The following is a 14,347-nucleotide window of genomic DNA, read 5'->3' as shown; positions in this document are numbered from 1 at the left end:
CAACTCAACGAATTTTATAAAATAAATAATTAACAATTTAAACTTATTTATAGTTGTTCTGATGTGAAATTATAAAATCAATATCTCTTACGATACAAATGGTCCTCAAAATCAAAACACACATACTCTAGATTATATATATATATATATATATATATATATATATATATATATATATATATATATATATATATATATATATATATATATATATATATATATATATATATATATATATATATATATATATATATATATATATATATATATATATATATATATATATATATATATATATATATATATATATATATATATATGCACAAGTTGCGAAGCTACATGCCGTAAAAATATAACAAAAATTACTAATATATGATATATAGTTTAAATAGTATGAAAAAATCAGCACCTCTTTTGAGAAACCGTCTTTATAAGAGACGACTCTCCAGGACCAGGCCCAACATTTGAAAAAAAGCCTAAAAACTGACGCGCGCGTTTGACCCTATTTGGAGTTGGTGTTATAATCTATTCAAATTGGTGTTATAACCTATTAAAGTTGGTATTTGGAGTTGGTGTTATAACCTATTAAAGTTGGTATTATAACCTATTTGGAGATACCAACTTTAATAGGTTATAATACCAATTTTAACAGGTTATAATACCAACTTCAATAAGTTATAACGCCAACTTTAAATAAGATTACACAACGCGCGTTTTTTTCTAGTTGTTTTTCTAAGTAATAATGGGCCGGCCCATTTGAGACGCGTCTCTTATAAAGACAGTCTCAAGTAAGAATTTATGTAAAAACACATCAAAATTACTGTAGCTTAATGGTTGGAGTGATACATTTGTAATCGAAGGTTAAAAGATCAAATCCTAATGTAAACAATTATATATTTAATAAACTAATAAATTTTTATCATAATGTCATTACTTTTTATCTTATATAATTTTACATTTATCCTTTTTAGTGTGTGAGTTTATATTTTTGTTATCTTATTTTCAATAGTATGTTTTTTGGAGATTTACAACGCAAATAATAGAGTTAAAAACACTTGAATTTTTTCAAAAGAGATAATTATACGCAAGCTTTAACTTATATAAGTTAAATATATTTTTTTTCTTATGATTCAAGTTTATTTTAACCTATAATTTACTAATATATCAATTATTTAACTCCTAATTCAAAATCTTAATTGGTCATGTATATATATTTTGATGTATACGAGATTAATAGGAAAAAGGGTAAATTTGGGATAATTGATAGAGTGAGAAGTAATGATCCACATGCGCGACTGGAAAGGGAGAGAAGAGAAGGAAAAAAAAAAAGAAAGAGAAAGCACGCCCCCACAATGACACAACTCAGAGGCAATCACAGACACAGGTGCGCCAGCAGGTTTGCACATGCACTTTGCCAGTTTCCCCAATCCCTTTTTTTACTACTCCATTTTTCTTCGCTTAATTACCTTTTCATTCTTTTATTAATTATTTTAATAACCTCATTTATTTCTTCTCTCTTTTGACCATTTTCAGTTTTGACCAATTCTTTGATCTGTAAATTGTAATTGCTTTGCTTTCCTTGATTTGGTTTGCAGTCGGAGTCTTAGGTGTTCAAAATAAATTCATTTGATATTTATCCCATATTATATAATTGAATTTTCTTTTAATCTAACATAAGAAATTGATTTGTAGTGATGTAAAAATTAATGTGTAACAAGACTCAATTGTAACCCTGTTTGAAATCGAGCTTTTGACAGGAATGAACATCTGTAGTTGCAACTTGGATGCAAGCATTTATGCTTTCTCTGTAGTATTTAATTTGCATATTTTAAAAGAGGTGTAAATATTAATTCGAATAATACAAAAAGTAAAGGAAAAAGTATCAAAAAGTACATAATAATTTTTTTTTCCAAAAAGTACCTAATAAAAACAGTTGTCAAAAAATACTTAATAAAATTTTTTCATTTCCAAAGAGTACCAATTAACGTTTTCTTTAGTTGACCGTTAAATATAACGGTTGACTGGTCAACATAAAAAATTCTTCTTCCTCATGTTCAATTTCTTTTCCAATTCAATTTCTTTACTATCTACTTTCGCTATTTTTTACTCAAAATCGAAATTAAATTGGAAAAGAAATTGAAATGAGGAAGAAGAATTTTTGATTTTCACCAGTCAACCGTTATATTTGACGGTCGATTGAAGGAAAATGTTAATTGGTACTCTTTGAAAAGGAAAAAATTTTATTAGGTATTTTTTAGCAAAACTTTTTTATTACGTATTTTTTAACAATTTTCCAAAAAGTAAATGTGGTGAAAAACTTAGATAATGAAATTAAAACAGAAAATAAGTTTGTATATAATATTATTAATATTATTAGATTATCAACAAAATAAAAAATTTTGCAAAACGAGTGAGTCTAGCTAACTCTGAATAAAATTAAATTGTGTGCAAATTAAGCAGGATGGAGGTTGAAGAAAGTATGCCTTGTACTTTTTTGTTTCTTTTATAGTTTTTGGGGTTAAATTATACTGACCCAAATAGAGTGTCGTTTGGAATGCACATGATATAAAAGCTGAATAAACGTCAAGCAGATTAAATACGTTTGAAGGTGGTAAGTTAAATTTGTTGATGCACAACCTGAACCGCGCAATAACATATCACAACATTTTATTACATGACTTATCCTAACATCATTAAATAGCTTTTATTTATATGGATTTGGGGTAGGATATAAGACCTCGACCATTAACTTAGGTTTTTTATCATGTTGATAATAGAGTATATAACATATCATCAGACTTCAATCACTAGTTTATATTTTTGGTCAAGTTGAGTTTTTGACATATTATTAAAAGCCATGTTAAAATATATTGATATTTCAACCATCAGTATAAATTTTTGGTTAAATTGATTTCTTAATAGAATGTGAGCTATCTTAGTCAGATAGTGACTTTGACAAAATATGGTGAGTCTTCCGATGCTTGATGGACTTGTTTTATGACCACAACATTTATAATTATAAGCAAATACTGCAAATGCTTTGCTTCGACAATACATTGTATTATTAATTTGCTTTTTATGTGTGTATGGGGAGGATATATCATATACGGACTATGGTGGGGTGGGAACTATATCACCTTTTTTTTTATCAACCTTGCATGGTCGTGTAACCATGTTCTGTCCACGCCAATCAGGGAGGTATGTCCCCCGTCATGCAATCAACTAATTTTGTACAACAAGTCTTGTTTTAGGCTATATTATTATGTGACTAGGGTTACAAGTGATCACTTTAAGGTTATAAATAATTACTCTAAGATTAGGATTGATCATGGGCGGGTTTGAAGCGGGTCCAACCAGACCTGGACTTAAACCCATTAGTTTTTAATGGATTTAGAACCAGATCCGGATCTAAGGGTCTGAAATTTTCAAACTCATACCCAGACGGCCAGACCTACCATATTTGATTGGTTTAGGGTTCGTAATGGGTCTAAAAAGGGTCTCTTGACATGTAAAATTTGACAATAAGTGATTACTTTAACTCAAATTCTTGTGAGAGACCATCTCTAATTGAGTTGGCCCAAAAAATAAAATATAGAGTAAATTTTTCGGTAAGCATTAAGAATATTGTAAGTATGCATTTAGAATATTGTACACACTTAAGTACTTACTCGGTGGTATATTGTAAGTAGGCATTTAAAATATTGTAAGCACTTAAGTACTTACTCATTATTCGCATTAAGTATATTGCAAGTAGATATTAAAGATATGGTAAGTAGGCATTTTGAGTACATTTTTGGTGGACATTAAGTATATTGTAAATAGGCATTAAGGATACACTAAGTGGACATTAAGGTTTAGACGGTCTCTCAGGAGATTGACTATTACTTTAAAAATATAAGTGATTACTTTAAGGTTATAAACAATTATTTTAAGACTGTAAGTGATTACTTCAAGATAAAAATGATCATTTTATTTAGGGCAACAAAAAAATATAAAAAATTCATACAATAGTAAACTTTGCAAAATAATTCCCAAGATAAGCAGTTTTTTTCCAAAGTTGTAGTTTAGGGTTGTTCGCTGTTAGTAACAGCAAACTGATGCGAGCTAAAAACAACAGATCTCCTATTTGACCAGGTTTTAGCTTTGTTCTCTGTTAGTAATAGCGAACAGACCCTTTGCTTTTTTTAACCCTCTGATTTTGTTCGCTGTTATTAAGTGCGAACAACCCCAAACCTCAAGTCTAGCAAAAAAACAACTTATCTTGGAAAATAATTTTAAAAGTTAGCTACAATGTGATTTTTTTATATATATATTTTTGCTTATTTATTTCAAATTTTCGGCATAATTAGGCCTTTTTATTTTGGGCTTTGTTTAAAGCCCATCCTCGCATTCGTCATCTTCAACAAATTAATTTTCCACTGTAAAACCCTAATCAATTCAAACCCAGAGATCCTATCTTCATTTTTCAGTTCTGCCCTCCATTTTCAGACCTTAAATTAATCTGTAAAAAATCATTAAAATGCGTTCAGTAATTTCATCAAAAATCCCATTAAAGTATTTTCAAAAATATTACCTTCCATTAATCTCCATATCCTCCAATTCCCAATATTTTTCAACATCAACAGAAACAAAAACCCAGAAATTAGATAGAATTGCAAATGAATTACTTTCCCTGAATCCAGTTGAACTTCACGATTATTCAATCTTGTTTAGATTAAAGATGGGCTTGAAGAATGCTGGGGCTGCTTCACTTTCATCTGGGCCAACCTCATCTGGGTCAGCCCAGCCCACTGCTGAAGCTGAGTCTAAAGAGAAGACTATGTTTGATGTGAAGCTGGAAAAGTTTGATGCATCTTCAAAGATAAAGATCATTAAGGAAGTGAGGACTTTTACTGATTTGGGTTTGAAAGAAGCAAAAGATTTAGTGGAAAAGACTCCATCTTTGATTAAGAAAGGTGTTACTAAAGAAGAAGGTGAAGCTATTATTGAGAAATTAAAGGCTCTCGGTGCAACTGTGGTATTGGAATGATTTTTCTTTATTAGTTTTTGTTTTTAATTTGTAGAATTGATTTGCTAGTTTTATGATAAGATCATGATGGAATTTGTCGTGTTGAATGGAAAGAATGAACATCAACTTAATTCACTTTATAGATAATCAGTTGAAGATTTGTGATTTTGTGTTGAATATCTGTTTTGGCTTGTAGAAAGGTGTTATTAAATAAATTGATTGTATTTTGAGTCTTGAGATTAGTGGAAAGAAAGAAACATTTGTTCATCTTAAATGATGGTGTGAGAATGTTACTTTTTGTAATGTGTAGATGGGCATGTGAAATTGTTGAGTTTTTGTTTGTTTGTTTGTTTAAATTTTGTGTTGGATCATGCTATGTATTGTTGTTAGGTTAGGTGAAAGTGTTTTGTGATGTACATTGTGAATTGAAGCTAGCTATTAGAAGAGATTGGGAATAATTATAGCGGCGTGTTATTATTTGTTGAGTTGATATAGACTTTCTGTCAGTGAGACAACCTCAAAATAAGAAGCCCATGTGCTAATAATTATGTTAGTTGAGTTATTCAGCCCATAGATAAGGAACGTCTCACGATGAGACCGTCTCACACAAGAATGTGTGTTATGTGTTTTGCTGCCTTTTATATGGTGTATAGGCAATAGCTTGAACTTAGGATTAGTGATATGAGATCAAGATTGGGTGTTGGAACTTATAATTAGTGAGACGAGGCTCATAGTCACTAATATGACTTAGGTTTGATGTCCTTTGTAGGTGCATAGACAATAGTTTAGTGGTGAATGTTGGTAAGGAATTGATGATTAATTTTAAGGTCGAAGATTAGATTCTGTTAGGATTTAGGGGTTGTAAAGAATTTGGAGTAAAATTATCAAAGGTTTTGTACAAAATTAGGGCATCACATTGCTCCCAGATATGGGGTTTTGGATGATATTTCTTAAGCTTGTGATTGGGATGCCCAAGCACTCTTAATCACATATATATACACCACATTTTACCTCGATCCAGCCTCTCTAAATGATTCCTTACAATTTGATTAGATAAATAACGAGATCGAACATCTACAAGGCCATTTCTCTTGCACTAGTTCAACAACAACATTGCCAAACCCAAAAGATTTGGGTCGGCTACATGAACCAATAGATCTTTTCTAGTGGTTGTCTACATGGATTCTTCTTCTCCATTCATTCGATTTTCTATTATCTCTACCTATAAGTCTCAATTCTTTATATCTCTTTCCACCAAGTTTTTACACCTAAAATTGTACTTCATTTATTATCTTGCGTTCTTACAAACCATCCATGTAAACATCTTGTATGTTTTTGCGTGGGGGAGAGGGTTAAAACAGGGTGATTTGGATTGTTGAGTGTGAAGCTATGTTTCTTGGTTTTGAATATGATGATCGACTGCGCAATTCATATCACAGAGTTCGGGTTACTCGATTTCAGATTTAATGCGTTCTAGTGCTATATGCATACGAACCGTTAAAGTTAGAGTCCTTACTAACGCCGGTTTAGCCATTAGGAACAAAGCATTCGAGTTGTTTGTATCTAACTAGTTTTACAATCTTTCCTCACTATCTTGTTGATCATCGGTTCCAATTGTTGTGCTTAAAGATTGTCAATTGAGGATCCCATTTCTGTTCGAATATGAAACAGATTCATTGCATATGATTGAGTTTGCCCTTTGCGATCGGGTTTTAAGGTTTTTTCAAATGCCACAGAATCTTAGCAAGTACCAACTGCTTTAGAAACTCGAGTCTTATTGGTTTGACAAAGATTCATAGCTTTTCTATCGAAATTTTTGTTAATGTAACAGCTTACAGTCAATACTTTGTTGAGATGATCTTTTGTGAAATTGGTGCTTGCGCTTCTCGAATCCAGACTTTAGGTAAATCTGTTGTTGTAGAGACATTCTCTATCAGAACTGCTATGTAGACCCATCACCCAAGGCAAGTTTGAGATGATCTGTTGTAGTACGATTGCGATATTCCTATATTTGTTAACTTCCTATAGCTTCATAACATTCTTTAAATCCGTCACTACCACCACCACCACCACCACCATCATCATACGGGGTATATCCCGCTCAACATGCTTTATAGCCGTAGAATACTTACTAAGTCGCAATCCGGAGAAAACTTGAAATATTCTATTACCTTTCCTGCTGATACTTTTGTCGTTTTAGAAGTTCGACATATCTTGTTAGGTTATAAGAGCTCTTTTATTGCTTATCAGATTTCGTGTAAATCGATGATGTTTGTTTAGTACCCTAGCTTCTCGTCTGTTGCTGGGTTCTTTCGCACACATTATGATATGAATGTGGACTAATGCATATATATGTAAGTCTTCCTCAGCCATCCATCCTTCAAATTCTTTTTTGATGTCCGACTAAAAACATTCTGAGTTTGGATTGATTTGTTGAGATTCTAATGGCAATGCTTTTGCCGGACAGCGTAGTCTTTTGGTCACTTTCATGACTGTTGAGTGTTGATTGTTGATTGTCTTACTATCAATCATTGACAATTTATAATGTAAAAGTATTTCCAAAGATGAACCTACTTTACTAATTACTACCCACCCTTTTTTCCTTGCCTTTCTTAATGATGTAGGAACTTTGGATTTTGGTTGCGACGTCTTGTCTAAGAAGAGTCTATAGAGTAGTATTGCTGCATGAGACAAGCTTTCACAGGGTAAAGATAGTAATGGGTCCAAGACCTTATTGGTCCAACCCTAAAATTAAGGGTTTGAGTCTAATGTTTTGAGTATATAGTCTTTTAGGAGACCGTCTCTTTGAGAGACGTATCTCAAGCCCAATTCATTAAAGATTAATACCTGCTTGCTGTATTTTTAATGCCTATTTACTTTATCCTTAATGCTTACTTACTGTATCCTTAATGTCTACTTTCAATATCTTAAATGTTTACTTACATCATTTTAAATACTTACAATATTTTAAAAGTTATATAATGGACCCAATTAAAGATGGTCTTTCACAAAAATTTGTGTTTTTTGAGACTTAACGAATCTGGATTTGGGTCCATAAAAAATAATGGGTTTAAATCTAGATTTAGGATCTTTAATTCTTTAGACTTAAACTCGATGATGATGATGAACGATTTCTATAGGCGGGATACACTGGTTACAATGGTAATAATGACCTCATTAGACCTAGACCCGACCCATACTTTATTTTTGCACCCATTTAAAACCAAAACTCAACCTACACAAATCAAAATCAATTTTAAATTCATTCTAAACCTATTTTTATATTTATTTAGACTTATTTTAGTTCTAAATATAACCCATAAAACCATTTTAATAGCAATAAAACCTTTAAAATGTAATGTTTAAGCACAAATTATTGTGAGAGATGGTCTTTCGAGAGACGCATTATATAAATATGGGCTAAATAGCGCAATTAATACAAATTAAAGAGAAAATAAGAATATAGACTTTTTGTTTTAAGGTCGTCTATTTGAGAGATGGTCTCTCACAATAACTAAATGTTTAAGAATGTATAATAAAATTAAGACTCACTTAGGGCCTATTTAGACCTTAGACCCACCAAACCTGATGGGTTTGACTCTAAAATTTTCATACCCTAAAAATTCGAATTTGAGGATGAGTTCATTAATTAAAAATTAATGAGTTTGAATTTGGGTCTAGTTGGATTCAACCCAAACCTCACCCAGGACCATTCACAAGTTGTGTGCAGTTTGCAGCTGATTGAAGTTATAGGCCAGGGCATGGCATGATTGAGCTGGTTAATTGGATCAACCAATACATGCAAACACTATATATCAACCTTCTTTCGACCCACCGCACCCATATACTTAGTCTAGGCATGATTTAGTATGAATCCTCTAACTTGAACCTCTAATTCAATCTAGTACTCCGTCAGTGCTTTTAAGATTGCTCGAGAAAGGGATGTGCCCGAAAAGTAGAGCAAGAATAGAAGGTTATAGGTTTGAGTTTCCTTGGGACTGTTGAAGTTTTTATGGTCTTTTTAACTTCAGGGCCTTGAGAGGTTGAGAGTAGTTGGTGCACGTAAGCTTGCCAAGATACTCAAGTTAAAATAAACAAAAAAGGCCTTTTGAATGCTAGAACACTTGGGCCCGAATCTACGCAAGGGCAAGAACGGCCTGTGCTCAAGGCCCACGAAAAAATTAGTCAAAAATTGCTTTCATATGCATCAAACTTAAGAACTTGTGTCATTAAATTGTGCACTTAACCACCAAACAAAGTGCTATTAATATAATTATTACTTGTTTACTTATTATTTCTTGAATTATTATTGCACAATTGTCAACAAAAAGCGGATAACATTGGGATTAATTATTAAACTTTAGTTATTAATTAATACTAGTATATTTCCAATTTTTTTGGTTGTTTTTAATTTTTCTATGCTTAATCCTCTAGATTTATTTTATTTTTTTTATTTTTCAACTTATCTTTAATTTAATGCATTACTTTTAATTTATTTGATCGATTGTATGTATATTTGATTTGAGCAAATAAAATTAGTGAGTGTTAAATTTTTTCCTTTATTTTTATATAATAATAAATAAAGTTTTTTTAAGGATTTTTATTTAGTCCTTTTGGAGTTGTAATGGCTCAATAAAAATATTTGATTGGTTGCTAGTTAATTTTTAGAACATTGTACTTCTATTATATACTCATTTCATTTTTCATTGATTGTCTACTTAACCTGTATTGGTATGTCGTGTGTAACATTTTTATGATATTATAAATTTTGTAATATTAATCTATATTTTATACATGATAGAGCCTATAATATAATTTTTGCTCAAGACCTCTAAAATCTCTAGAATCCCAAGTTATACTAAACCATCACCAGCATTGTTGGATGTGAGTATAGCTACAAGAACACTAGAATTCACATTGACACTTCACACGTATAGGAAAGATATGGGGGGTTTCATGATGATGGAGACTTTTGAACAAAATCTCTTTAACAAAATTCTTGGAAAATGCTCTTTAAATTGGTAGCATTTACTTTAAGAATGGGTTTAGTCAAACTTTGAGCCACTCTTAATATCACAACATCCATGCGCACAAAATCTAAGCCTTTTGACCGTAATCTTCTCCTTAGTATTCAAGATTTTTATCTCATTTAAAATAAGTATTACTTTTTCAGGTAAGAATCTTTTTACCTTTTTTCTTCCTTTGCCTACTTTGTAATTTAACTTTAATTTCATTGTCGACCTCTAAATTCTCTTTGTGCATAGTGGTTAGAAAAAAATCTTATTCTTTCTATATTATAATATAATGTTATAAAAAAAAAAAGATATTTTGAGAAATATTTATATTTTATTTCCTTCAATTTATATATACCAATTGTCCTATTTGAATTTTACACTCTATTAAATACACTAATTCAATCCTAATATATCTCTAATTGTGCATAATTTTATCCTCGTGTAATATCGAGACATTCTAGATCATTAAACCATAAATCCTTTACTACTCTTTTAACAATACTAGCAGTATATAATAAAAAAATCTACATGGACAATAAGTCATTAAGTTGTAAGAGTAAATCACAAGAGTAAAACGTAGAGATCGGGCCCTATCAGCTCCGACGTGACTTCATCACTAATTGTGTTCAAAGTATATAGCTATAAATATGATCCCAAAAGATATACTATTATTATATCACAATAATTAAAAAATATTATATTATTTTGTTCTTAATTATAGAATATAAGATACTAAAAGATATAGTACCTGTACTTTCTGGTTATGGAGAGATTAATTATATTTTCATAGTTTACAAATAAATGTATATAGCTTACAAATAAATTATATTTTCATACTAAAAGATACATACGAACAATATTATATTACAAAATATTTTATTTTACTAAAAAAATAAACCTCTCCCTTTCTATAAATCCACACGAGTGAAGTTTAATGGTTATCAATAGCCTAATTAACAAGAAGGAATGTGACTATAAACAGCTTCTTTGTCTCAATTGTATGAACGACATTAACCCATACTCCATTAATTATTGTACTACTTGAGTACTTTATTTTAATTTACTTAATAAATATTAGGGGACCAAATAGTTGGATCCCAAATCTTCCATTCCAATTTGTGGGTCCTAATACCAAACTTTTTTCCTACAAATTTCATATAAATAATTTCAAGCCACATATAATTTGGTATATATATATATTTTTTATTTTAGTCCGTCTTATAGTTATTTTTATAATTTTTTTATTTATAATTTTTTACTTTCTTTATTCCATAATTTTAACTAAAAATTAAATACTTATAACTCAATTGTATATAAAATTAAATATATAATAACAACAATATCTACAACTTTTTATATTCAAAAAAAAAAATATCTACAACTTTATATAATAAGTATATATAATTCCTTTCATAAAAAAAAAAGTGTATATAATTTAAAAATTATTTTTAGAACAGTCCATTATAATTTGTCGTGAATAATCCACATTAGTATGATATTAACCGCTGTGGATCATGACCATATGAATTTGTGTTTGGGCTTCTTCCTAAAAAATCCCATAGTACTAATTTGAAGTTGGTTCATTTATTTATTTATTTATTTATTTATTTATTTATTTATATATTTTAGGGATTAAAGTATTTCACTTATATGTTTTTCAATATTAATTTTCTTATTTTTAATGTGAGATCTGTATAAATTTAGAAATCATATCTCATTGATCCCATTGAAATAAGAGATAATTTGATTTGGAAATATATGATACAAAACTTATGACAATAAAATTTTCAACATTTTCTTTTTTATTAAAATATGAATTGTTTTTTCTTATACAAGAATAGCAACTGTTCGTCTTGTATGACCGTCTCTTTATGAGATGGCCATATAATTAGCTATTTTCTCTAATTAATCATTTTAAAATTGTAAATAATCACTTTAACACACTAATATACATAAATCAACCCAAAAAAATAGTCCTACCATAAAACTCTCTTAATAAAAATATTTGTGAAATAGTTATTATTATATGCATTCTTAATTTTGTTTTGCCAAAAGCAAAGGATTCTTGTGTCGGCTGCCTATACACACTATAAGTTATTCCTCAATTCATTTTGTGCAACTAGGCAATATTATACTCCTACACCATTACCATTCTCCTCTTTTAGTTCCTCATTCATTTTCTCCATTCACTCACATAATTTCTTTTTCTTATTTCTTTTATGCAATTTTAACCGTTAATTATGGGAAACTGTGTTTTTAAAGATTACTATAATAATACAACCGCGTCAAAATTAGATGATCATAATCATTCTGACCGCCGCCAACAATACATATTGGCGGCAGAACAAACGTCTATGATCAAAGTTGTAACAACAACGGGAGGTATTATGGAGCTTTATGCTCCAATCACGGTTGAGCAAATTACATCCGAATTTTCAAACCATGGGTTATTTCTTAACCCGAACCCGACCCACCCGGCACTTTCACACAACGAAATTTTAACCCCGGGTCATCTTTACTATCTCCTTCCTCTTTCTATCTCTTCCCCAACCGACACTACATTAATAGGGAAAGATAGTGTGTTGGCAACCGCCCCTTATAGGATGTCGGTAGATGTGGGTACCCGAATGGTGTACAAGAATCAACCCGACCCGGATGTTGTGCCCAAGTATAATGGTACGGGTGTATGGAAAGTGAGGCTGGTTATAAACCCGGAGCAATTGTCAGAGATTTTGTCGCAAGATAATAAAACTCAACAGTTGATTGAGAGTGTCAGAACTGTTGCTAAATGTGGTAGTGGGTCCACTAGTAATTGTTGTTCTTCTACTAGTGGTGCTAAACCGGGGTCGTTTTTGTCGTTATCGTCGTCATTGGCAAGTACTCCTCGATCCCGCTGACCGAAAAAAACGTGTAGATGAGATCATGAGAGTAATTGAAGCAAATCTAAAAAAATATTGGCAAACATCAAAGGAAATCTCATATTATAGCAATTTGAGTGGAACAATTATGATCATGTTCAGTATACTCTGCTCATAAAAGTTTGAGTAATCAATGTAATAGTGATATTTATTCGGTAGTAAGTGTTTCATCTGACTTAATTAATAGTGTTAATAATAAAGATATTATTGTCTTAAAATATGGTATTATTATGTCGTCCTGTATAAATGTAATAACGTGCTTAGGTGTGTTAGTTAGGAAAAGATTATATGTTATTGTATGTTATTTACTTTTTCCATTGTAGTTCGTTGGCTATACTTGGTGACTAATGTTTAAATAACTATTGTAATTTTCTTTCATAAGGTTTTGGTTTGTAGTGATGAAATTTGCAAAAATAATTAAGTATTCCAATGCAATTAATGCAATTTCTTTAGGAGGTACCAACTATTGGTTTTTCTCAATATTTTGTGAATGTGGATTTGTTTTTGCTACATGCAACATGTAGGCTCGCTTTATTTCACATAGTTGACTAATGTAATTTCAAGTGTTTGTCTCATACTAAGAGTTGCCATTGCAGGTTTGATAGTGATGAAACTATATGGTACAACTGTACAAGTCAAAGGTCCATCTATGAAAGTCAATACCATTATCCGTCTACCTTTATCTCATAACCAACTACAAATTCTGAATGTTTTATGTAAGTTTTCATTGTAAAAGTTAAACAAATTAACTTTTTATCGAAGATTATATCATCACCATCATCATCATATCCAGTCTATTCCACTTATAGAAAAATTGTGATCAGGGTCTATGTTATTGAAGATTGTATATGACAATATAATCCAAGTAATGGTATACAATGTGCCAAGTGTGTGGTTAGTCAAAGCAGTTTTTCTCTCGAACAACCTCTAAAAGATTCATCATTGTTTATTTAGTTGAACATGGATGAAATCGGTGTTCAATTAGGTCTTCTATCAGCTACACACCTATATGTTTGTAACGGTGGTTAAGAAGTTTGACATTAACTTTCAACATAGTCAGCCTTCTAAAAAGTTATATAGGATTATGTTGGAGCAAGTGCCAACTCTCATGATTTTGGTGATGGCTTTGATCACCTTATAGCTCATGCATAGTCTTGCACACTTGAGAGTTAAGATGTGAGTGGCATGGGATATGGTGAGATAAGGTTTGGATCACTTGATGAAGTGATCAAGGGGGAGCACTTGAGAAGCCTTGATGAAGGCAAGGAAATGCTCAAGAAAGGCTTTGACATGTGCCTTGAACGAGGCAAGGAACAAAGGAGGAAATGCTCAAGAAAGGCTTTGGCATGTGCCTTGAAACGAGGCAAGGAACAATGGAGAAAATGCTTAAGCGAGGCAAAAAGAGG

The 14,347-nt window shown here is 30.9% G+C and overlaps 2 protein-coding genes across 2 annotated transcripts; both read left to right on the top strand.

The window, feature by feature from the left end:
* Positions 1 to 4,371: 4,371 nt before the first annotated feature.
* Positions 4,372 to 5,282, top strand: LOC130811168 (uncharacterized). Its single transcript, XM_057677355.1, has one exon. It carries the CDS (start codon positions 4,520 to 4,522, stop codon positions 5,027 to 5,029), a length of 510 nt encoding a protein of 169 aa, XP_057533338.1. The 5' UTR covers positions 4,372 to 4,519; the 3' UTR covers positions 5,030 to 5,282.
* A 6,868-nt stretch (positions 5,283 to 12,150) lies between these two features.
* On the top strand, positions 12,151 to 13,392 carry LOC130810477 (uncharacterized). The gene has a single exon (XM_057676552.1). The coding sequence runs from the start codon at positions 12,264 to 12,266 to the stop codon at positions 12,918 to 12,920; it is 657 nt and encodes a 218-aa protein (XP_057532535.1). The 5' UTR covers positions 12,151 to 12,263; the 3' UTR covers positions 12,921 to 13,392.
* The last annotated feature ends 955 nt before the right edge of the window (positions 13,393 to 14,347 follow it).

Source organism: Amaranthus tricolor, chromosome 4 (genome assembly GCF_026212465.1).
Source record: "Amaranthus tricolor cultivar Red isolate AtriRed21 chromosome 4, ASM2621246v1, whole genome shotgun sequence".
In the NCBI taxonomy this organism is placed as follows: domain Eukaryota; kingdom Viridiplantae; phylum Streptophyta; class Magnoliopsida; order Caryophyllales; family Amaranthaceae; genus Amaranthus; species Amaranthus tricolor.
Note: the sequence above shows the minus strand (reverse complement) of the source record. Positions and strands in the feature narration are given on the sequence as shown.